Source organism: Pogoniulus pusillus, chromosome 24 (assembly GCF_015220805.1).
Source record: "Pogoniulus pusillus isolate bPogPus1 chromosome 24, bPogPus1.pri, whole genome shotgun sequence".
NCBI classification, from domain to species: domain Eukaryota; kingdom Metazoa; phylum Chordata; class Aves; order Piciformes; family Lybiidae; genus Pogoniulus; species Pogoniulus pusillus.
In genome coordinates this window covers 15,684,473-15,710,153 of record NC_087287.1, presented here as the reverse complement: position 1 = coordinate 15,710,153, position 25,681 = coordinate 15,684,473, and the positions used below count along the sequence as shown (strand labels likewise).

Below are 25,681 nucleotides of genomic sequence, written 5' to 3'. Positions count from 1 at the left end.
TACTCACTTGCTTTAATACACTGCCACCACAGTGGAGATTTTATAGAGTCTGAAGATAAATAGTTTTGAAAACATAAAATATGCAGTGAGTTAAGATCATTTGGCTTGACACATCTGAAACAAATTGAAGTGACATCTTATATTCCTTCCACGTAATTCACCTTAGCCTATTTGTAAGAGCTATGCCGCTCTAACTGCCTAAGTTGTTAACCAGATGCAAGTGTGAGTATTACACACCAAATGGAATGTTGGGATGATACAAACCAACAGATCAGATTGTATCATCTACAGGAATAACCCACAATCATTAATTCCATCTCCCATTCCATTTTCAGTTTATAACAGCAACAACAATCTTAATATAAGCCACTTCCTGGAGCTTAATGACTGACAAGGAATCCGAGAGGCATCTTGGACAGCATTGTTGAGCCAGTCATTAATCTCTTCAAAATGCAGCAAATGGGTTGTTATTGCTTATAGTTAGTAAATCTTGATAGTGCCCATGCCACATCTTCTTCACAAGTCTCCACCACCTTACCAGCAAGGTATTTTTAGCCCTGTCCTTCTTACCATGGTTTATGACCTGTCAATCTGAGCAAAAGATCATAGAAAAATGCAGGTATTGTATGGCAGACTGCACTCCAGCATTGAAACAAGAGAGGGTTGTTTTGCATACTAAAGTTAGGGTGCATTACTGCACCTTCTAATGGATTTATCTTGAAATTCAAAGAAACGTGGTATCCTGTAGGAAAAAATAAGGGTCGACACATTTTAAATACTTATTATTCAAGAACAAACATTACTTGCTAGACCTTGCAATTCCATTTGCCTTGACTACTCAAACCCCCAGACTATCCAACAAAAACATCCTTGGTTTTGCTGTAAAGTTCAAAGTCATTTTGAATTCAAGGTCCTGTTCTTGGGAAAAAAAGGCTGACTTGTAGTCAAAGCATTCAGGGGGGAAAAAAACAAAAGAAATCACCAATCAATATACACATAGCATTGTGTAAGTACAGCTTTGTTTGAAAGTCAGAGGAACAGACAAGACAGAGCTAGTCACCATTACCTTGGGCTTCTTCCAGTAATCCTGAGGTAGATATCATACAGGAATGCTGGGGCCTTATGGCTTACAGCAATCCAATAATGATATAAAAGGTGATTGGAAGTTAGATTTACATTGGGCCGTCTGAAGGCCTGTTCGAGAGGATTCCTCTTGAAAGTAGAAATTACATGGTATTCTGAGAAAGAGAAGGGGTGTAACAGCTTTGATGATAACCATGTAAAATTAAATGGGTTTCCAAGTACATTACAGTGTACAATATTCATGGCAGTATGTTACTCAAATAACCACCCTAACTCTTCTGCAGTCCACAGAAACTACAATAAAGTCGTAAGCTTTAAACCTAAAATGCTTTTGAACTGGTTCTTATTATAATCAAGGGGGCTTCTTATGCCCAAATCTTCAATATCATGTTGTATTATAGCTTCTCTTTTGGTTCCTCCTCTCTACCTTAAGAGTTGTTAGCTCAAAAATTCACAGCAATTTCTGTTTAGCTTGGAGATCACAGAACTGCAGAGATTGGAAGCAACCTCCAGAGATCAAGTCCAGCATCTGTGAGGTATACAGCATGTCATTGCTAATTCATGAAGAAGACTATTCTGATCTTGAATGATTTAAAAACAGACTGAGGACTCTGAAATGCACTTCAGATGCTTGCAAAGGACATTTTAAAATAACTTAGCTTTTTCTTAAAGCTTAAATATGGATATTAGGATGGGAACTCCATGTGAAACTCATGCTGACACCTGAAAACTCTGTACGTGACAGATGCAGCACTTATGTGATGGTCAAATTCACCTCTCCTTTTACTAATTTCTTTTAACTTCGTGCTGTTGTGTATAGACAGTTTTTAAACACCTTGCTTCAAATTGGAAAGTCAAATAAATGAAGTCAGCAATTTTTCAAGTTTGGCTGAAGCAATAAAGTTTCTAGATACAGATATATATTAAGTGGACAAAAAGCAATTAAGAAGCACAGTGAAAGTAGCAGAGAGTGATAAAATATATTGAAGCATCAATTGAAGCATCAAAGAACACTGAAAGCAAAAACTAATTATCCAATCTTAAGAACTCCTTTATCTGTAAAACAGCTTTAACCATGCCAACCAGCTTGTACTGCTGTAATGAAAATATTACAAAGTTTTTGGCACATGGGTTACATTCTAGTCAGGATATCTAAGAGTTGAAAAATAGGTGGCTATACATTCTTAAAGATTCCTTTTCCTTGTACATAAACAGTTGAAGATTAAAAAAACCCACCACCACCAATTAACTTAAGCCAAACACAAAGAACTACACAAGTGCAAAACTATTATCATACCTCTCAATTATGCAGACATACAAAGTATTTAATTGTGGGATATTTATCTGTATGTATTTGGTAAGGTTGGCATTACACTCAGCATCTCCACTGCTCCTCTGAGCAATGCTTTTCCTTGTGTGCTACTCACACTCTGAAGATTATTATATTATGGCAGCATCAACAGAAAAATCCATTCACTCCTGAGTTACAATGGGGTGAGAACAAAATGAAACCGATAACGCTGCAAGAGGAAAGCATGAACAGTGAAAGATAAAGCACAAGACACTGCAAAATTGAGAGGTATGGCTACTATACTTGTTTCAACAATAAAAACGTAGCATGACCTACTGTTCTTTTGTTATTTCATCTTGTTTTTCTATTAAAGCTTGTGAAAAAATATAGCATACCAACTTCACCCCAGTGGAAAGGATTGGTGCCACCTGTTGTACAGTTGTATACCATAATGTTTCTTGGTCTGAGGGGAAAAGACAAAAGACCAAGTTTGAAGATAAATGAAATTTTAAAAACACAGACGAGACCTACCCCGAATTATCCTCTCCCTCATCAGCACCATTTACATAAAGCAAAAAAAGCATTAGTCTCATGTTGGATTTTTTTTGCTTTCTACATTATCTTGCAGTATTTTTCCCCTCCTTTATTAGATTTCTTTTCTTTCAGAGAAGGCATCACCTACACTACTGTAGAGTGCTTTGATTATAATATACAGGAAGAAATTTTTAGGCATAGCTTGTACAGCAGTATCAACAGATTCCATTCTCCTCTTTGGCATAAGGAAGTTACACTTTGAGGTACTAATGCTATCAGAATCTTGTATTCCTTTGTCTGGGGGGAATAGTAGGGCAGTGATAAGACTTAATAGAAGACTACTTTATTACCATCCACAATATGATTTCAAAGTACTTAGTACTCCCTACTGTCACCTGTTATACCTATTAACTCCAGAATACCAGGCTGCAGCCAGAGTTGCATTGACAACAACGTCTACTGGAATAAGGTCTGCTACTGCACTGTTGGAAGCTCTCATTGTTCGAAGAATTCCTTTTCCTGCCTTAAAGAACAAAACAAACCAGAAAATCCACCAGTAAAACATCTGACATGTTGCCTTCCAAAAACAGAGGAAAAAAATGAAGCATATTCATTACTTACAGCAACAAAAAGACCACTAGGTCCATTGAAGTTATCAATCCATCCCTACAATGAACAGAGAGGGAAAGGATTCAGTTAGAGTATACTGAAGCCAGCAGTTTCAAGTGAAAATCTAAGGGATTTCTACAAGTGTAAAGGGTGAGGAGAAAAAAGACAACAAAGACAGCAAATTCAGTGTCTAAGTGAAATTCTTACATAGCAAAATCTAGTGATGTAACAAGTTGCTGTATTTCCGACATCTACCTGTAGATTTGCCACTCCTTCCAAGTGAGATGCTAGCTTGTTTATTGCTTAGTGAATAAACTGCAGGACACTGACTGTATGAATATTTGTATTATACTAAACGTATTCAAGTTGACAGGTATTTTTAGACAAACTTCTAGCAACTCACACAAGACAGATAAGCAGTTTTGTTATTACTGGCTTTTTCATTTTTCAAACAGAAGGCACTCCTGTCTTTAGACACTACATACTTACTGGTTTGACACACTCTGTACATACATACACTGTACTTACTCATAACACAAAGTCAATTATGTGGATTTTAAGGGATTGCCTTAGAGAGACATTGCCTTGAATGAGAGAGGCTCTTCCAACATCAGTCTCCCATACAGGGGAAAGCACATAGCATGTGTGATATCAATACAGCATATAACACACAACTTATGCAACCCTCTAAAAAGCTTACAGGGTTTGATCAGAAGTGGAGTCAAAACAATCCCATGGCCTGCAGTTCTCAATTTTCTTAGCCTCTGCAGCTACTGACATACTAAAGCCTCTTGAAGAGGGAAAAAACCAGATGAAGTTACATAAAATCATGAAGAAAGCTAGCAGTTTTGTTAATGTCTGAAATACCACCTCCCACTGTGAGAGAAGTGCACAATTCTATGATCAGAAGTAACTTGCCCCTAAATTTTACACATAAGAATAATGTATTTGAGAGCTTTTGTATCAAAGTTATTATTCAGAAGTAACCAAGCCACGATTTCAGAGTCTAAAAGACTTTCTTGTATGTAAATAGATATACAGGCTATCAGTACATACTACAGTCTGCAGGCAAGACAGTCAGGGAAAAATTCAGTGACTTACAGGGAAAGGCTCTTTCCAGCTAGCACCAACAATAGATGGCCTTATAATGGCTACGTTTAATTTTGCACTTTCTTGTTGTACTATATATTCAGCTAAGGCTTTTGTGTATATGTAAGTATTAGGTCTGTCACCCAGCAGCTTAGGAGTAATGTCATTCACTAGGCTATCATCCATCCACCTAAGGAAACAAAGAGGCAAATGTAAGTTACTGCATTCTGCTTCACTGGGGAAGGAGCAGAGGAGAGCAGGAGGAAAATGCAATATGCAAAAATGATAACCACAAAAAATGCTTTGGAAAGTAAAATTAAAATCCCCTCCCACACAAACATCAATGCATTAGCATTCCCCTACATACTGCATAAACACAGAGGAACAGCAAATTCTGTGAAGAAACTTGGGCAGTAATTAAAACCTCAGTTGCAGAACTGCAGTAAATATAGAACTATCTTAGTATCTTACACTGAAGTAGTACACTTGAAATCTCAGCTTGATTTTCAGAATTCAACACCAACTCCTACTGAAGTTAGCCTGTCACATATTTCTACTGAAAACAGTTGGAAGTTGTAAAACATTCCCATAAGCATATCAAACAATAAGTGTGCTGACAGCTTATACTGTGCTCACAGAATGCGAGGTTGGAAGGGACTCCAAGAACCATCTGGTCCAACCTTTCTGGGTAAAAGTATAGTTGAAATGAGATGGCCTAGAACACTGTCAAGCTAAGTCTTAAACTGCCCAGTGTTGGGAGATTATTCCAATGTCTAACTGTTCTCTCTATTGCCAGTACATAGCAATAAGGTCTCCCCTAAGCCTACCTTTCTTCAAGGCTGAACAGACCCAGTTCTCTCAGCCTTTCTTCACATGGTAGGTCTTCCAGTTCTTATCATGCTCATGGCCCTTCTGTGGACACTTTCTAGTCTGTCTCAATCAGTTTTGTATAGCAGGGACCAAAACTGAACACAGTATTTGAAGTGCTTAATTTAAAAACCATGCAGTCCCCACCAGTATTGCCCAATTCAATACCAAAAAGCTACACAAAACAGATTTTAAATGCTTGCACTCCCCAAATACCTAAAGGAACAACTTCCAGAATTCTGTTTGAGTAGTTAAATAAATCTTCACCATACAGGAGGCATCACAAGTAGATGTAAGCATCTCTTTCCTTCAGTAGCACTCCACTGAAAGCAGCCATAAAATCTTAACCTATCTCCTTCACAGAAAAGGGAAGTGTTAGCCAAGCTGTCAGACCTACAGGACAGAATAAGCTAATTTATTAATCTTTGAGTTTTCTAACCATTTATTTAGTATAGCATTCCTAGGAAACAAGTGGTCACAGATTACTGAAGGAGCTTCATAAAGCTTAAACACGTACTCAAGAGAATCTATCAGTTTCCTGGGATCAACAGGAGGTGGATAAACTACTTCCTCAATCTGTTTTCGATTGCAATATGCAAAGGCAGTCGATACGTGCATGAACACTTCTAGCTGCTTCATTCGCTGTGCCAGGAAAAGGAGCTGTTGCGTGGCAGTCACGTTTAACTGAACAGCATCTCTGTTAAAACAGACATCTGATTAGCAGAAGGCAAGACAAAAACCAAGCTAAAAAGTAGTAACCAGTGAATTCACTCCTAAATGACTCAGTGATGAGCATATAACGTATTCCTATATATGCCACCCTCCCCAAGAAAGCAGCACGGACAGCATCCTCACTCTTTGCTTTGCATATGCTGTAGTCTTCATCTAGACCATCTCTTGATATTGAGGATGTTTTTCCTAAATTTTACCTTGGTCTTACTGGCACACTCATGCCACATTAGAGTGGGAAAGCCAGCGTTATCTTTGATCTCCTCAAGCTAAAACTCAACTCTACATTGTTCACAAAATGTGAATGAGCAGCTAACAACAGTTAGCTGTCACAAAAGACATATCTCTGAATCTACTAGTTCAAGTTGAGTTAAGTCAACAACTCAGTAGCCCTCTAAGCTTTCCTTCCAAGTTGGAGACCATCATCTTCTCATAGGATAGCACAAGCCTCAATAACACAGGAGAATTACAGAAAAGGAGTCATAGAATCAGTCAGAGCTGGAAGGGACCACAAGGATCATCCAGTTCCAACCCTCCTGCCATGGGCAGGGACACTCTACCCTAGATCAGTCCCTAAGGACACTCTAGGAAAGTAGATCTCTCTCTACAATGAGAACTAAATGAATGAAATTGACCAAGGACATAAATAACAGAGTGCATGAAGTAGGCAGACAGGCTGAATATCTGCAAGATTGTGCAGATACCACATTTATCCCCTCCATGTCAGTACCATTGGTTTACCAAGACAGAGTATTCAGAATTTGAGACTCACCTTAGTGTTTCATTGAATCTGACAGTGGCAGCACAATGAAATATAATATTAACACAGTCTATAAGTTCTTCCTTGATTGGTTCACAAAGGTCCAGTTCAGGCTGTGTAAGGTCACTCAAAACTACTATTATTTTTTCTTTGAAGTCTGGTTGCTCTTCTCTCAACCTGTCAAAGAGCTATCAAGAAAACAGCACCATCAACCCAAACTAAGGGCCAGTGAAGATAAGTGATACACACTTAATTTAAGTGATGAAGATCACATAAACATGTGGATCTCTGCCCACAGAGAGATCTCTTAATTTTTCAAGATCATCAGCAAGTTAAAAAACTCATGTGTGGCCACTTTAAGTAACAGTAGCAACATTAAAGTAAGAACATGTGACATCTCCACTGGAGATGTCCTAAACAACTTTTAACCTGGGTGTTTTACTTCCCAGTTTCACATTACAACTGAACACCCCCTTCCTGATTTAAACACAGGCTAACTTTCCACTACTGGCTTTGCTAGAGATTAACAGCTGAAAACCAGCTACAGAAGCACTGCCAGGTCTTAGATTTTTATGCTTCTGTTAGGAAAAAGAATGCCCAAAAGAAACCTCCCATTTATCAACAATATTTTGCTTTACACAAACCAAATTTGTTCTCAGTGAAATGGGAACATTATAAAGAAGGATAAAAATTGACTTCATGAGCATATGACACATACCTTACAGCTGGTAATCTCCTCTATTCTTGCTTCAGGCATCTGTCCTGCTTTATTTCTTACCAATACATACACTGCTTTCACTTTAGGACAAGACCTGAGCAGTTTTTCCAGAAGCACTTTTCCCAAGAAGCCTGTAACTCCTGTCAGGAGGACATTCTTTCCTTCGTAGTATTCAGGGATGGAAACCATTATGACCTTAAAAGATTTAAAGCAGAGAAGTATATTAAAGAACTTGTAGGAATTCAGATTCACAGAGGAAAAATAAATAGTACAGATGTAAATATTCTGTCAGGTATGAGACTGAAAACAGACTTTTTCTTACATGTAACCTGTACTTAAAAACATTCTTTTTTTAAATCCCATTGCAAATGAGTCCCCCAGGATCAGTATAGTCATCCCAGATCATCTTGTAAACTGCTCCTGTTAACAGGGTCTTCAGGAACTAGACAGTCTAGGATAATAGCCCAACTTCAGCCTATTTTTACCTCTACGTGCATGATCCTTTACCACTCCAAGTGGCTGTTCCATGTAAACTAAAGGTCATATCATTAAAATATAATCACAAGCAGACACTTCAAACACGTTGACAGAATACAGGGAGCCAGGCATCTGCCAGTTGCTGGCCGTGGTATCTTGCCTGTGTCAGCAAAGTCCCTATCAGCACAGGGCTGAGCCTTCCTACAAATTATGCTAGGCCACAGAGAAGGTACAGTTAGTTACCTGGTATAAAACCTGCTTGTTTTACATTGATAAAAACCTCCATATAGTTCCACAGATGATACAGATTTCTAACCTTTTAATTTTGTTGCCTTTTCCCCTCCAAATAAATGAATTTACAAACTGAAGATTCAAGTAAGCCACGGATACAATTTATTAAAATGAAGGGCAAGTGATAATTGGTCAAATTCAGCACAAAGCCCAGAAGTATTGTAGGTTTTGCTCTCACTTAGGAAGTTAACCATAAGAATCTCTTTTTTCCCCCCTCTCTTAATCAACCACTTGGAAATTACATCTGATCGTAGATATTGGAAACTGAAATACATCTTAAGGACAAATATACTGCTAGTTCTTTAGACTATACTCTAGAACACAATCTGTGCTTCAGGCTAAACTGAATTCATTCTGTTAAGTCCAGCCTACCAACATCCTTACTGTAATCTTTAAGCACCTTTTTACTGTACAAAACTGTCACATCAATATGCTACCAGTTATACTAATTAGACTCTAGAAAAACTAATAAACTGAAGTCTAGTTATAGTCTCCTGCAGCAGTTGCATACATAAACCATTATGACCAAGGCAATCACAAAAGGAACAGATTCCATAAACTCATGATATTAAAAGAAGAGTCTCTTTAAACACTTATGGAATACTCCTTAAGCAAATTGAAAATTACAACACTGAATACCAAAACAGGATGAGAGTCTTTCCTCTCCCACCACTCAAGAATAAAAGAATGCAACTTCTAAACAGGCTTAGTTCTTCTTCAGAGAGAACAGGCTACCACAAACAGGAAACACACTTGAGACTGTACGTTAGGAGTGAAGAACTACAAGCTTAATTTGCACTTTCTACCTGAGAGGTTTTGGAATACTTTTCAACTTTTAAGACTTCTCTGAAAGCATTTGCATATGTGTCTGTAGCATAACAAAGCCTCTAATAAAGCTCTAAATATTACTTGCCAGAAATTAGTTATGACCTACACAAGCTCATTTCAGAAGTCTGGGCACAAAGTCTTACTTTTTTTTGGTCCAATACTCCAAATCTTGACAACTCTCTTCAACAAGGTTAGCTCCTGCATTTACTAGTGAAGCATAAAAAAACTCATCATGTGATACAGTACCAAGCCTGGAGTAGAACAAGCAGTACTACTTCCACTGGCCACAGTACATCACCAAAAGTTGTTCTTCAAAGGCTGATGACAGAGGTGGATGAAGGGAGAAAAGTTACTTTTCTGCCATACACTTAGGAGACCACAAGGAAAACTTTCAAGCATACCTACTGCAATAAAGCATGGAGAGCAAGACACGGTATGCTCAAGAGTCACTTTCTCTATGCCCAATGTAAGACACAGGCCTGTTGTCTTCATTGAGGCTCACGAAGCCACAATGAATGCACTTTCCTATTCAATTATGTCATCCCCATAACTTCTGTTCTCCTGGTATTTCCATATAGCATTCAACTCCATTTCCTCTTAAAAATCTGCATTCTTGTTCCCACGTATAGGATAAGACTTCTGTTACCTCAAAGAGGGAAGAGAAAATTTATGTAATTGTTACTGTACCAATTTTGCCATCAAGATTCAGTTTTGTTATGGTTCCCACAATCTTCATACTGATTTACCTGTCTAGCCATAAGTCATATTTTTTACCACTTGAAGACTCTGCAAGAGTACTTCATTATCATTAATTCACTTGTCCTTCCTCCAAGGAAGGCTTAATACTACTTCTCACATGATACCATATCCTTCATCTGCAAACCTGTTTGCACAGAGAGTTTTTGGCTACATAAACACAAGAACTTTGTTAAAACACCCAGTGCATGGGCTACAGCCCAGAATCTGTTTCTAAAAGCTAAAATGATTTTAAAAGTTAGGTTGCCAATGGAAATATCTGTGTCGCCATGGTCCAGCTTTTTAGCTAACTGAAAAATCTGACAATATTTAGGGTCATGCAATGTAAAGAAAACTAAAAGCTAGAACAGGTAAGACAGCTTCCTGCCACAGTTACTTATGACTGTACTCTTCTGGGTGTAAGACTGACATCAGATAAAAAATAATCATACTTCTGAAACTTAGAGAGTACCAGAGCTACAAAACATCCGGAGCCAAAACAATGTTTAGTATAATGATGAAACGGGTTCAGCTGAACAAACCAACCACCACAAACATACACACATTCACACCAAAGAGGCATCAATATCTGTATGTTTGCAAGCTCTTTTTTTTTTTATGGTGATGACCCTTTTGAAAGGACCAATTGAAACACTTCCCTTGAAACACTCTCAATACTACTTCCCTTCACCCTGCTCTCCAACAAGTAGACTTTGCTAGACCTCATCCATAGCAATTTCCCACACTAGTTTGTCTACTTCCATCCTCCCAGAAGGCTCCAGCTAGGAAACAGAATTAGTGTCCTTTTCCAAAGTGTATGTTGCCACCAACGTTACAGTAGTAAACACTGAGATTGTGAAGAAATTGCCTAGAAGCATCAAATTTTCCTTAAGGCTAAAAACCACATCAAGCATCTAGGCACGAACAAAGTCTGAAATCAGCAGCCTGTATTTTATCCTAATAGAAGAAGAAGTTAACCACAAAAGGGAAAGAATGTTCCCACTCCCCACCTATCTTTCCCAGCCTTCTCTGAGAATGCACATCCGCATGCCAGGTAACACAGCACAGCTGGCAACTCCTCATTTTAAGCTCATATGATGTAGTTCTCAGGGGAAATTTAGCTTAAGTTTTAAACATATAACAGACTGGAATAGGTCCAGAAAAAAAATACCTACCTTGCAAAACAACACATCAGAAACAAATTTAGCATTTTAAGGTTGATTTTTAAGTGCCAGACATCACTTATCCATTGCATGAATTATCCAATGACTTGCTAACAGCTACCTCTTCAAACATGCAGACATAATTCCAGTGAAACAAAACTGCCTAACACACACTTCAGAATACATCTATCCCTGTATTGTGGCTACTTTGAGTTAGTAACTAGTAACACTCTGATGTTGAAAACATTAATATGAGATCTGTAGAAGATTCTTGCTCCAAAAAAGAGACAATCAAAATTAGATGATCTGCAGGGATAGACAGCCCTTGGTAGAGGAAGTTTCTCTTAAAGGGCTACAGAGAAACTGATGTTAGGACACTTCTGAATTCGTAGGTTCAGTGCTAAACCAAAGTTGAGGGTGACTAAAGATACTGCTTAATTGAAGGATGTTGGCTTTTGATAAAACAAGATCTCCAAAGCACTTCAGTAAAAACACCCTACACTCTAGGGTCCCAGCCAACATTCCCCATCTTGTGAAGAATTCAGAGTGTCCAAAGCTGAGCAAGTGCTATTATGGAGCAAACAACGGCATCTCTGTTTGCCTTCAGAGCTACTGCAGCAATATTTAACTCAATGGTTCAAACAGAGGTCTCAAACTCTCAAAACAAGGACAATTCTGTTTTCAGCAGAAAAAAAAGATCAATTCTCAGATTTGTCTAAACATAGATGAAGATGCCTAAAGATCTGCTTTCCAAGTGCCTGGAAAGCTTGCTGTAGTCCCACTGAATGTTTAAATGCTAAACCCAGCAACTAGAAAGAGTATGTATGTATGTTGTTAGAGATTAAAAGGTCTCTCTCCCGATTTATCACTGCCAAACATTAGCTCTCTTCAAATTCTATTACTGATCACAGTAAATAGGAAACATTTATTTCTCAACCTCAAATATCAGCAACAAGCCACAAAGTCCTGCAAAAACTCACACCCTCTTTCCTCTGACAGCTTGAAACTAGTAGTACTAGCAACACAACAGAAAAAGATCTGAAGGTGGAAGATACGTTTTATTTATGTACATTCAGGAGATGAAGTCTATCTAAGCATCACATCTGAGTGCACCAGACATTTTTAAACACATTCATCCATACTAGGCAAAAATCATTACAGAAGTCCCTCATATAGAGGTTCAATTTCTATGTTGCAAGGGCACTACAGCAAGCCAACAAGCCCTCAAAACGCCTCAAAAAAAATCTAAATACTGGAGAAATTCAGAAAACAAAGGAAGTAATATTTAACTCATCTAAACAAGACTATTTCAGAAAGACAAGTCTGGGTTATATCATATCTTCTGTCATTTGGTGCCTTGCTTCCACAGAAGTTTATCAATGAATGCTATCAGCAGAATGTCCACATTTTCAACCACCACAAGGGTCAGTGAACTTGCCCTATTTGGACAATACTTAACCAGCATATCACCAAAGGATGAGAATTTGTTTGTCTTCATGGTCCAAGGCTATATCAATTGAGAAACCTTATCTGTGAATGACACTATTTTAGAAGATGACGAAAGACTGAAATGATGGAACGGAGCATTTCCTGTCAAACTGCTTTTGTTGTAAGTTAAAGTACATATATTCCAAACTTCACAATCATGTGGAAGACTTGGGATTTTTCCCATAGCTAGCAGAAAGACCAGCTTATCCACATTTTAGACTTCATCAGCATTCTACTCTCTGCAACATTGTTTTCTTTACTACCTGTAAACAGCAGTCCCCTGCAGGACAACCCTACTAAGAAAGTTTAAGGCATTGCCAGGAGCAAGAAAACACATTGCCAGGTATGGAAACTAATCAGAATTACTAAGTTTTGAAGAACTATCAAAATAGGTCCGTTACACTAATACTAGCTAGTCAATCTTTGACTTATATCTGGAAGCATATCAGATAGTAAGTGTCTCACTACACACTTTCCAGACAAGTAACTGAGGCGGATTCAGGGCAGGAATAAGTTCTCTCATGTATACCACCATGCCTTTACTGAGGGTGTCTACAGACGAGTGAAATGCAACAAAATAAAAAAATCTTAAAGATAATAGCCAGGTAAAGATAATACCACCTGCAGCATCAGTGCCACCACAAGAGTCAAAGCTATAATGTGAAACATGGCAAATTTGTGGCCAACACTCAGTATATTAAAGAATTCCTGAAAAATGAGACAAGTCAAACTATTTACATTCAATCTTGAAGATGTTAAAAAAGACTAATCTATAAGCAGTGAAGAGATTTGCCCAACTTAAATCATTTATCTAACTGGTGTTGTGTTTCAGTAGAGTAACTAATATAGTCAGGTCAAAGTTTGCATAACTAAGTGCATAGCCTTATGTCCATAAATTAAGTTGACTTGCTTTAAAAAAAACAACAAAAAACCTAAACCAACCAACCACACAAGTAGTTATTCTCCTCACTATTCTTAACCACAGAAACATGCCAGAGATTGAAGTTTTTCCTGGACTCCTGAAGTTAGATTCTTCCTAGATGCAATACTACCTCCAGCAGTATATATATTCAAGGTTAAGAGAACTGTTAAACTGAAGTGAGATTTAGCTAATAGTGCACATGAACTATTTAACAGCACTACAGCATTTTAATATCAAAATCTAGATCCACATCAGACACTGAAGTAGTTCTGTAATCTCCTTTGAGACAGTAACAGAATTCAAGCAAAATATTTGCTCAATGGCTTTAGGAAGACAGTGAATTTGGACTAATTAACCTTAATGACCACACAGTAATTTATTAGCAGAACTCAATCCAATCCACAAACTAATTCACTTGCTATCTAAAGACATTTCTGTGGAAGTAAGATGCTTAAATCAGGTCTGTGCCCGAAAACATGGAATTTTTGACCTTATCAAAGTCTTCAATCTTAGTGACCTGAATGTCACTGTTCAGTTGATCTCAGCAAAACTTTGTCATTTGAGGTATCTCATGCATATGGGTACACAGGTACTTTTGATTGTACAGTGGGATTCTGTACTAGATGACTCTGAAATTACTTTTGAGTAGTAAGCACTGTTCACAAAAGTACTAGAGCCATCCCTTGCTTTGCTGTAATTACATTTTTAGAAGCAAGTCCCTCCTTTGAAATTTGATTCAAACAAAAAGTTACTGTATCTTTAATTTTTCCCTGAGTTGCTTACTGTTGGAGATTTGTCTTCACATGCATGTTGAAGGAAAAAAACCACAAAACACCTCTTTTGGTATAATTACCCTTATTTCAGCAAGCCGAATTGAAGGCATGGATCAGTTGAGAAATTAAGCTATTACAGCAAAGCACATAAAACACAAGAACATTTATTATACTCCACATCCATGTGGAAACATGTTTTACACATATCCAGAGTGCTTTCAAACAAGTTTTCTTAGAACAGGAGGCAGACAGATTCAAGATCTGCTGAACAGGATCATCATTACAAATGATTCAAAGTTAATTAAAAATCTCTTTTCTGCTTTTGGTTACAAAAGGATTCCAAGATAAAGTTTCATTTTTTAATCACGGAAGTTGGCTAAATCATAACTCTAACGGGAAAACAAAACCCATCTGAAGACCCTACTCACAACTGAAGCGTAACATAGCTGACTACTACATAAACTGTTAAAAGTTTATTCTTACTGCTGTAAGAAAAAGGCATTAGTTTGAACTTCATATGAGTATGATGATATCCAGTGTAGCAGGATTATTGCTCCATGTGTTCCCATGACACTGCCACTTTGCTGGGAGGGGAAAGCCAAAATCCATGTAGAGGAAAAGGGGCAAGGTGAGAGGAAAACAACACTCATGTGGCTTCCCAGTTTGTCTAGTTTCACTGTTAGGAAGCAAACCTAGGTAGCTGAAGTCTAGATTCATTTCACTCATTGATCAGATAGGACAAAGATAAAGTGTAACTGCAATTACATTTTGTTTACTACATCAGAAGGTCAAAATAAACCATCTGAGCAGGCTTTTTACTAGAATCACTTTAGCATATATGATTAAATTTAATGCACCATTTACCATCAGAATACTTCACAAGAAAAAGAGAAACTACTCTTACTCTTCCCTTGGTTTAAATTCTATACCTTATAACTGCATCAAGAGAGCACCAATTAACCTCTTTTTTTTTTCCACTACAGGTACAGCAACACACTGCCAAGAAACTAAAAGCCCTTTTTTGCAACTTTATCTTGAAAACTAGCTTTAACACATAGATAATTAAAGCAAGTTCTACTAATGCATTGCACACCTATCCTACAAACAGGACAAAAAAGTGAACTCAATTAAACACAACACATAAATCCTCTCTCTTTCTTCTCACTATCAGCAACAGAGTGGCAAGCATGACTGGGGATCAGATTGTGACCTTCAATACTGTGTTCAGTTTTGGACCCATCAACACAAGAAAGACAAAGTGCTGAAACATGTCCAGAGAAGAGCAATGAAGCTGGTGAAAGGTACAGTGCACAAGTCTCAGAAGCAGCAGCTGAGGTCCAGCCTGGAGAAAAGGAGGCTCTCTGCAAATACCTGAAAGCAGGGTGCAGCAAGGCAGAGGTTTGCCACTTCTCCCAAGTAACATATGGAAAAGGCCTCAAGTTGTGCCAGGGAAGTTTAGGTTGGATATCAGGAAAAGTTTCTTCACCAAAAGGGTTAAGCACTGAGACTGGCTGCCCAGGGAGGTGGTTGGGTCACCATCCCTGGAGGCATTTTAAAAGGCACTAGATGTGTAGATGGTTTAGTGGCAGACTTGGCAGTGCTGGGTTAAGAGCTGGTCTTTTCCAACTTAAACTATTCTGTAAATTCACTACACTCCAGTAACTGACACTGATCATGTCAATGTCAAGGGCTTCAATCTTAAGTCCTGCTTACACTAATGAACGTGTTCTTCGGATCTATCAGTTATGCTTATTATTGACCAAGAAGCCCTACAAATTTGCAAGCATCACGCTGAACAACATAGAAAGGTTGGCACAATGCAGCTCAGATATATCTACCAATCAGACAGCAGTTCAACAGGATCTACTAAGCACAGTGTAACTAATCACATCCAAAGGAAGACTGTAAGTACATCAATGGAGCCACACATATGATTAGAAAAGTTGGAAAAAGAGCAACAAAGGCAAAGACAATTAGTTTTATTAAAAGGGCCTTATTATAAGCCCTAGGTTGGACACAGAAGGAAAAAAAGCAAATAGGAGTATCTATAACCAAAGAAATAGTATTTGTTAGGATTGTTTGCAGCTTCCAAACTTTGAAAGTGTTGAGGCTAAGCAAGCATAGCCAGAAGATTCTATTGCTGAAAGACTCAGAATTAACAGCTGGAGAAACACTACAAATGTACAAACCATGCCTAGCCATTAAATGATGGTAAGCTCTCCACCTACAGACACAGTACCAAATTAACAAAGCACAAGTTCTGATGATACTAGTTCCTTTTCAGATATGCTTTAATCTACTCAGCAGCTCTGCTTCCTGCAGACAAGTGACATGCATACTGTAATGAACACATATCTGAAATCACTGCTGTGGTACAGCAGTGTGAACATCTGACATGTTTTCTAGCACTTGCTTAAGCTCTCCAAATTGCTGTATTACCACTTTAGTTTGTTATAAACCCCTTGCAAGCACTGACAGCCACAGTGGTGGCAAGGAACCGAGTTCCTGTACAAAAGCCTGGACTCAGGAAGAGGAAGATGACAAAAGATTCTTTGGTTTATAGCAGTCAGGATATTCAGTTTGGCCTCTCAGGAGCTAAGAGGTTCTGTGGATGGACTCATTCTCCATTAGAAAAAAAAATGTTAGCACAGGTATTTCAAGACATCTATTACTCCAGCATTCAAAGATAACTCTCTTAAGCCAAATCATGAAATACTGTCAGGAGTTGTACTACAAAACTGCTCACATCTGGTTAGTAGATTTCCTCTACATTCTCCAATTCTGAAGAACACTGAATAACAAATGAGGAGAAACCTTTTGCTATTCTAGAAGTTACAGCCTTGCTTCCATGCTGACTTTTCTAAGCATCAGCAACTTAGAATGGTTCAGATGTCAAGAAGTTGGGGTGAGGTTGTAACTATAGGAAGGAAAAATATTTATCCTGTCCAAAACATGCCTCTCTAAGAGACAGTCACACTTAACAGAAATCAACTGCCCCCATAATGCTTTTATTATCATAACTGTCTCTGGCAAAGTTTTGTTACATCTACACTGCTGCACAAGGTAAATAAATAAACACCAATTACTTGCAGTCAGAAGCTACAGATGCAGATTTGCATTATTATTTTACAGTTCCACAACAGATGAGAGAAAAAAACAACAGAATAAACATACAAAACCCTGCAAACTCCCTCTTTCGACCCTAGGTTTTGAACAGTGCAATGGCTGATTTTTAAACCCTCTATATCAGAGGGGAAAGTACAAAACCAGGGTAGAAAACCCACAGAGTGAAGATCCTGGAAACATATATACACCAAACCTTCATGTTTCTGAAATAATAGTGTTTCAGTTGCACAGACATGATACACAAATTGAGGAAGTCATGGCTCAAGAAATTCTAATCTGCTACAGCACAAATGTATGTCACAGATAGCAAGACTCCTACATGCTCCAATTCTGGCTTAATTATTTTTGCAATGGTTATTAAAGCATCAAAAATGTACAGTTTCTAAAGCTGTGAAGTAGGTTAAACAAAATTAAAGGTTTTTATTTCCCTGGGATTCAAGCTGGTTTCAATTACAGGTTTGCTACCAATCAGCGTATCTCTGCAATTAACCACATTTAAACTTCACTCCAGAAAGTCTTTTGGTAGACCCACACAGCTTCTGTTCCACAAGGACTCCAAGCCTCTACTCAAAGGCTGGGGCTATGGCACTCACCAAGAGCTTTACAGCTCTGGATCTTTTTGCTGAAGCACAGAGCCATACAGCTGGGTGTCCTGTTTGAAGAAACTGACCATTTCGGTCCTCTTCCCCTTATATTCTAAGCAGGAGAGGCACTTTTGGCCTCTTCCTGCAAGCCCATTCTTTGCACTAGACGCAACTACACGGGCTCTGAGAAAGGGGAACTACTGTGACTGTAGGGCCGGAGCTAGGGGAAGACTGGGATACTTCGCAGGAAAAGCCGACCCGCAGCTGCTCGCAAAAGGCCCATCCAGCGACGGGAGAGTAAAGCAGCCGGCGAAGCGAACGGGAAAGTGAGGGAGACTGTGAGGAGATGGGTGGTACCCTCCGGCTGCGGCCCCGGCGGCAGGTGGAGGGCCGCTGCGGACTCTGAGGCTTTTGGCCTCGCCCATATGAAAGCGCGGGCTGCAATGGCGAGACCGCTGCTCCGAGAAGCGTCTGGTGATATCCCCTTTTCTAAGCATCAATCCCGGTAACCGAGCTCCTCCGCCTGCAGCGTGGGCCTGTCCGCCACCACGACGCGCCTCAGAGCTCTCCGTCCCCAGCGCCTGCTTGCTTGCCTCCCTCCCTTCCCCCGCGGCCCCCGGCAACCTCCCGGAAACGCACGACGGCAGCGGGCTTCCTCCGCACCCCCCCATCACGGACCGCAGGCGAGGATGAAGTAGCTCGCCCCGATCTCGCCCCGCGGTCTCTGGCGGCCGGTACCTGCTCCGAACGGCGCCTCTCGCCGAGTCTGGCAGCCCCACTCCCCGCTCAGTCCACCACCGCTCTGAGGGGCTCGGACAGCGGCCCTAAAAGAACAGCTCCCGTTGGCTGTTGCGCACACGGGATCCGGCCGCCTATTGGCTGCTGGCTCCGCCGCCCGGAGGGACGAGGACGCCGGGGGTTGGCGGCGCCCAGGAGCCCCACCCAGTGCCGCGGCGGGCGCGTGGGGCAGCTGCTCGCGCGTGGGGCGGCGAGGGGCAGCGCGGGGCGCGAGGGGCGGAGCGGCCGCCTGGGGGCCGCGGGTGTCCGCCTCGCCGTCTGGTACGGGGCGCCTTTGCCCGCCTGTGGCCCTGGCCCCGCAGGCGCAGCTTGGTCACCTAGGTGATAAACTGTACCCTGCGGCGCTGGGAAACTCACCCCGCGCTGTGCCCTGCACTCGGCCGCGCCACCCCCGGCCCACCCGCCACCACGCAGATGGCACCGTGGCAGCGGTGTGGCATCATGGTTGTCCTCTCGCAGGCTCTGCCCCGCATCACGCCACATGCAAGAGAGACCCGGGGCTGTGACACTGCCAAAGATACATGTGTGTATAGCTGCTTTGTGCGTCGGACGCCTAGAAGAGATGCCCAACTGCTCATGGGATGCCATGGTGATTTCACTCGGTTTGTATTCAATCTAGTGAGGTACTAAGTCAATATAGCCGAAATCGGCCAAAAGATCCAAAACCAGCCGAGAGGAGGCAGCCACAGCAGCTGAAGGGGTCAGAGCCACTGTGCACAGTGGGCCCTTCACTGAGCCGGCACTGCCACAGCAGCAGCGCTGAAGACGTTCTTGGCAGCCTACAAGCTGAACACCTGAGGGCACAGTGTTATGTGCTTAGTGTCAACTTTATCGGTGAATTACTGCTACACATTGCTTCTGCACTCCGCTTAGCTCACCATTTGTTACCGACACTGCTGGGCTACAAAGCAACACACCATTGTGCCATGCTCTGTCACCACATGGTTTGTTTCACAACTGAATATTGCACACATGAACGTGTATCATCCTTTTAAAAAAAAACAAACAAACAAACAAAAAAACTAAATTCAAGTGTTCAAAAGTTAGGAAACATCCTACATCAGCTTGTGCAAGCTGTATTAGTTCAGACTGCAATGCACCTCAGATATTCTATGGCAATTGTTATGAATGGTCCTTGCTCGTGCAACCACATGATACCTTTTCAGACTGGCCTCTGCCTTATCCAGGCCATGAGAAGCAGGGGAGCTGTGCTCACACAACCCACAGCAATTCAATAAAGACTTTATTCTTTCATGGTTTTACCCCAGCTGACACAACTAAGCCCCACACAGCCTCTGTCTCACTCTGCCCTGGTGGGACAGGGAACAGAATTGAAAGAATAAGAAAATTCATGGGTAGAGATAAAGACAATTTAATAGGTAAAGAAAAAGCCGTGCACACAGGCAGAGCAAAGCAAGGAATTCACTGCTTCCCATCAGCAAGCAGGTACTCAGCCATCCCCACAAAAGCCAGGCTCTGTCACACATTGCTGATGATTTAGGAGATAAACACCATCACTCTCAATGTCTTCCCTTTCCATCTTCTCCCAGATTTATATACTAAGCAGAGCAAGACATCAAATGGTATGGAATATCCTTTTGGTCAGTTAGGGTCAGCTGTCCCAGCTGTGCCCCCTCCCATCTTCTTGTGCACCCCCCCAGGCTGCTCACTGGTGGGATGGTGTGAGGAGCAGAAAAGACCTTGACTCTGTAAAGCACTGCTCGGCCATGACCAAAACATCTCTCGATTGCCAGCACAGTTTTCAGCACAAATCCAAAACACAGCCTTGTACTAGCTGCTATAAAGAAAATTACTGCAACCAAACCCAGCACATATTTTTAGATGTGTGCTCTTGTGATTTATTTACTCTATACTAGTTAAACCTAGTGCCTATGTACTTCTTCACTATAAACTACTTCAGGACCTCAAAAGCTTCAGAAATGATGGGGATATTGTGAGATACAATGATCTGATTTTTTCCAGATTGCTGTTTCAAAGTCACAATTAACTTATCCATCCTAAATTATTTATCAGCAAGGAAAAATCATGGTGACATAGTATTGTGATGCATCTCCACTTTGAGGAAGTAACATATGGTTGTTTCTCAAAGAACCTACCAAGCTGGTTATTCAAGGTAGCACTGTGAAGTTTTCACCACAGAAAAAAATGAGAACTTATCAACACAAGCGTGCTCTATTCTGGGAATGCTGAATGAACTATAAAAAACCTCAACACAGACTTACATTAGCTAATGTTATGAAAAAAGTACTTGGAACTATGTTGCCCAATGCAAATAAGTGGTGGGACACAAGGTTAGGGAAATCTATAGGTAAATAGCTACAGGTGCCTGCAAGACCAAACCTTAGATTGTTGGCTGAGAGTATGAAATAAAAGCTACATACTCACAAGCAGTAAAAAAGGACATCCAGTTCATGTCTTTAAACTAGCAAGTTATTTCATTCACAGAAATCTTCTGAGATTACTCCATTGCAACTCTCCAAATTTAACCAAAGCAAAAGCTTGTGAGAACTCTGTGCCTTCTACTGACCCATCTGTAGAAATCTTAAGTTCTGCAGCCACTGCCTGGACTAGGTCCCCCAGTCTCTCTGCTTTGGAAACTGACAAAGGTGTGACTGGCAGAAGTGAGAGAGGACAAGTGCCTGACAAAAACCATGAAGCACCACTAGAAACGGGCATGCCGCAGGAACATGCTGTTCATACAGAAACTCTGTGCATAGTTTCATCACTGTACACCTCAGAAACAGAACAGAGTTTATGTAAACAATAGTCATATATCTCTATTTCCACCAGCTGTGGACATACTGCAAAGGGTGGGTTTTCCTGCATAAACTAACACACCTATTCACCACAAGCTAGCTACTGGGGCTATATGGAGGCTTTCTTCTATTTCTTGCTAAATGCAATCAATTCAATGAAAAAGTTAGTCAACAAAAGTTTTATTTCTGTGCTGCCAGAAGTATGCACATAGAGAGTTCCTGTTTAGCAAACTTGCACTCCTACTATTTCATTTGTGCTCATGCTGATCAGAGTTGACAGCCGTACTTAAAGCAGGTGTTTATAAATGGTGTATTTATGATGTTCTGAGCATGAATAGCTCTTATCCTTAACCTACAGTGCATTCCACTCACAGTAATACAGTTCCAGTTGGCAAACTTCCTTCTGTACATGGTGAAGGATACAGTTCTAGAAGCTCAAAACCAGGGCTTTGTATGAACAGCAACTACCACAGTTAAAACAATTTCCTTTCTATTTTGAAGTACTGTGGTTCAAAGATAAAGGTCTGGTCAAAACTGGTTAGGCCAGTTTTGGAAAAGTCTGGGAACTTTTTTTCAGCAGTGTATTAAACTAGTTAAAATATTTAAAGGTTTCTTTGGATTCAAAACAAAGCAAACACCTCATGAGAGGAAACTTAAAATTTTGCTCTCCAAAGAACTAATAAATTGTTTTGGTGAAGTTATGCTTTCATCTTTTACTGATGAATTAACTGACTGAGCATATTTATTTAGTGTTCTGAATGTTTTTTTTTAATTTAATCTTGAATATATTTCATATATCAGTGTATATATTCCATATATCACTGTACAAACTAGATAGGCAACAAATACCTTGCTTGTAATTTAATGCGTTCTGCTCCCTTCTGTGTGTTTTCCATGCTAATGTGCTAATTCTTTGATGTTTGGTAGCAACTGTCATGATTACAGTGTTTATTCAATAGAAGTTACTAAACCTAAGTCACAGAATGTAAGTGACCTCTGTAGATTGTCTAGTCCACCTTCCCTGCTAAAAAGCAGTGCCATCTAGAGTAGGTTCATCAGGGCTGTGCCCAGATGGGTTCTGAGTATTCAAGGACAGATAGGAAACAGCTGAAAGTTGTTGCTCAGTTATGAACAAACTCAAAGAAGTTGTGACAGGTAGGCTTGCTCTGAAGATTACATTAAAGGAAGCCCAATGGGCTTGTGGTTCTGGTGCCCATCTATCAGACATTTGGTCACGGAAGTCCCTTTGCAAAATGGTTGTGTTCCATTCTTAATACAGCTGTAATTTGCTTCTGCAAACCTTTTAACTGTCCTTCCATTTGCAGTCTAAATGCATTTTCCAATATACGTTTCTCTGCCAGCACTTGGTTTTTAATTAAATAGTCCATCCCCATAGTGATACATTTGTAGAGAGTAATCTTATCCCATCTCAGCTTTTATTTTACTGGGCTAGAACAGCCATATTCTGTAAGCTTTCTCTTGTGTAGAGAATGTCTTTCTTAATCATTCCAGGAGCCCACCTTCACATCTTTTTCAAATTCACTTTTTTTTCTCCAGATTAAATTTCACTAAGATCTCATGCAGCACATCCTTCTGCTGAAAATAGCTCTTTTGATGGCAGCTTGGGCTCAAATTTGTTTCTCTCATAGCTACTTCATGTCAGCAGTTCATTAAAAAAATGTGACTTTTGATGACTATATTTTGGTTTCCTCTTCTGTCATGTTGAACATAGGTTTACACAAACCCCATGAGGAGAGGCTGAGGGAGCTGGGGTTGTTTAGCCTGGAGAAGAGGAGGCTCAGGGCTGACCTCATTGCTGTCTACAACTACCTGAAGGGACATTGTAGCCAGGTGGGAGGTGGTCTCTTCTCCAGCAATAGAACAAGGGGACACAGTCTCAAGTTGTGCCGGGGGAAGTATAGGCTGGATGTTAGGAGAAAGTTCTTCACAGAGAGAATGATTGGCATTGGAATGGGCTGCCCAGGGAGGTGGTGGAGTCACCATCCCTGGAGGTCTTCAAGAAAGGACTCGATGAGGCGCTTGGTGCCATGGTCTAGTTGACTGGCTAGGGCTGGGGGATAGGTTGGACTGGATGATCTTGGAGGTCTCTTCCAACCTGGTTGATTCTATGATTCTATGAACTGTTGAGGTTCTAGCACATTGTTATTCCCAAGCACAAAAATACATGTTTCAATCAAAATGGCATTTTTCTTATGTCCCTTTATCTAGGCTGTAGGCTCCTTTGGTATAAATTCTAGTTGGAAATCACTAATTATTTATGCTGCTGACATTTCTTCATCAGTGAATTTCAAGAGCACGTATCCATGTGTCAATGTGACTTGTAGCCATGTCTTTGCTGACAGCTCATTTCATAAATTCACTTTCCCTTTTTATCAGTTTTCCATAGCAAACATACCCTTTGATTTGATACCTTTGAATTTATGGTCATTTCTCCTTTCTGTTTCTGTTTTAGTTGCTCTTTTCTTGTATAAGCATTATAATTTGTCCACAAAGACTGATTACACACAATCAGCATCTACTGCTCACAAGAACATGAGCAGACATTTATCTGTCTAATTATATAAACTGTATGAGTTCTTGTTTTATTGCTCACAATGATTACTTCATAATTACTGGTGGTGTTATATTGATCAGCTTAATAATATCTTCTAATGTAAGCAGAATATCCTGCCTCAATAGATTTCTTTATTTTGTAGGTTCAAAATAATTAATTTATTCCCATGTTTACTCTATTCAAAATAAGCCACTTCATGCTTCCAGATGTGAAATAAACCAGTACCACTTCCTTGGTCATGTAATCATTAGTTCAAAAGTTTGCACTTTGTTGGTGTTTATTGGCTCTTTTATTCATAATGTTGAGTTGTATTCCTCGCAGTGTGGTATGACAGAGGCAGATCAGATGACTGAAGCAATTAGTGCTGAGGCACTCTTTTATCAAAAGGACATACAGAGGTGAGAAAAGCAAGCCTATCAAATACAGGGCACTGTTCTGTCCCTACAGCACCCAGGTTCTCAAGAACAGGTTATAGTATTGGAAGAACTGGAACAGAGCTATTTCTGCTATATCTGACAAGAGGGATAGGTGAAGTCAAATTCTGAAGATGTCGATCCACCTTAATGCCATTGTTAGCATGGTGACCAAACGGATTGTTTCCTGTGAAGTGTCCTGTTGATGACTGTAACAGAGCAAAGCGGAACGGTGACAAGCATCTGTAAAGGAGGAGAAAGAACTGGGATGCACAGAATGATGAGTGAGCCAGAAAACTCCTGCTTGTGCCGCTGACCCCAGGGATGGTTACTAGATGAGGCTTTTGAATGCAGACAAATTGTATCATGACTGCTGGCTGCCAGTTTGCTCATGCAGTGCTACTGTCTGTGCACTCTGTGCTGCTGGAGTAGCACAGAGAACTATGGTCTTGTGATCAGGTCAGCAACGTATCTCATTTCTCCACAGCTCTGAGCTAGTTGCTGTTATTCCACTAGAAGCCACAAGCTTTCCAGCCTAGAGATTCTACTACAGTTTTATATTTATTCTTATGTGCTGCTACAAGGAACTGCTGATGCTTACTGTTGTGGGGAGAGAGTTAAAAAATATCTCTTGCAGGTTTTCTGTGTGATTAGGAATTGGATACTCAGAGCAGTCCTGTGAGACATACACTCTTCCACATTTTCCTGTCCTTGGGTCTGAGGGTGCAGAAGCCCAAATGAGTTGTCTGCTTGGTAGGGTGTTCCCACCTGAGGATGACTTCAAGCTGCATCTGTTGCATGGCCCCAGAGTATAGTTATCATTTGATCTTTAAGAACACTGCCTTTGTTCATTCAAATTTATCAAGCCAACAGTCCTCTCAAACTCAGAAGTTGTGAGGCTAACAACCTTCTGATACTGCAATAGGGTAGTAGCTTACCCAGGGAACATGTGGCTTTCTCCTGACACAGATTCACAAGGAGTGTGATTTTCTTAGGTCTCCTGGTTGCACCTCTCTAAAATATCTCTGAACATGGAAACGGAGCTTTTGGC

At 40.3% G+C, this 25,681-nt stretch overlaps 1 protein-coding gene across 1 annotated transcript in view; it reads right to left on the bottom strand.

Moving 5' to 3' along the window:
* Positions 1 to 18,919, bottom strand: part of FAR1 (fatty acyl-CoA reductase 1) — a 30,806-nt gene extending 11,887 nt beyond the window's left edge. Inside the window, exons 1-9 of the mRNA XM_064163787.1 lie at positions 18,806 to 18,919; positions 7,681 to 7,875; positions 6,975 to 7,150; positions 5,991 to 6,170; positions 4,619 to 4,796; positions 3,530 to 3,574; positions 3,313 to 3,431; positions 2,770 to 2,837; positions 1,067 to 1,238 (exon numbers count right to left, since the gene is read on the bottom strand). Coding sequence (XP_064019857.1) covers positions 1,067 to 1,238; positions 2,770 to 2,837; positions 3,313 to 3,431; positions 3,530 to 3,574; positions 4,619 to 4,796; positions 5,991 to 6,170; positions 6,975 to 7,150; positions 7,681 to 7,869 — 1,127 coding nt within the window. The 5' untranslated portion in view covers positions 7,870 to 7,875; positions 18,806 to 18,919. The remainder of the gene's footprint in view (positions 1 to 1,066; positions 1,239 to 2,769; positions 2,838 to 3,312; positions 3,432 to 3,529; positions 3,575 to 4,618; positions 4,797 to 5,990; positions 6,171 to 6,974; positions 7,151 to 7,680; positions 7,876 to 18,805) is intronic.
* Between the last annotated feature and the right edge of the window lie 6,762 nt (positions 18,920 to 25,681).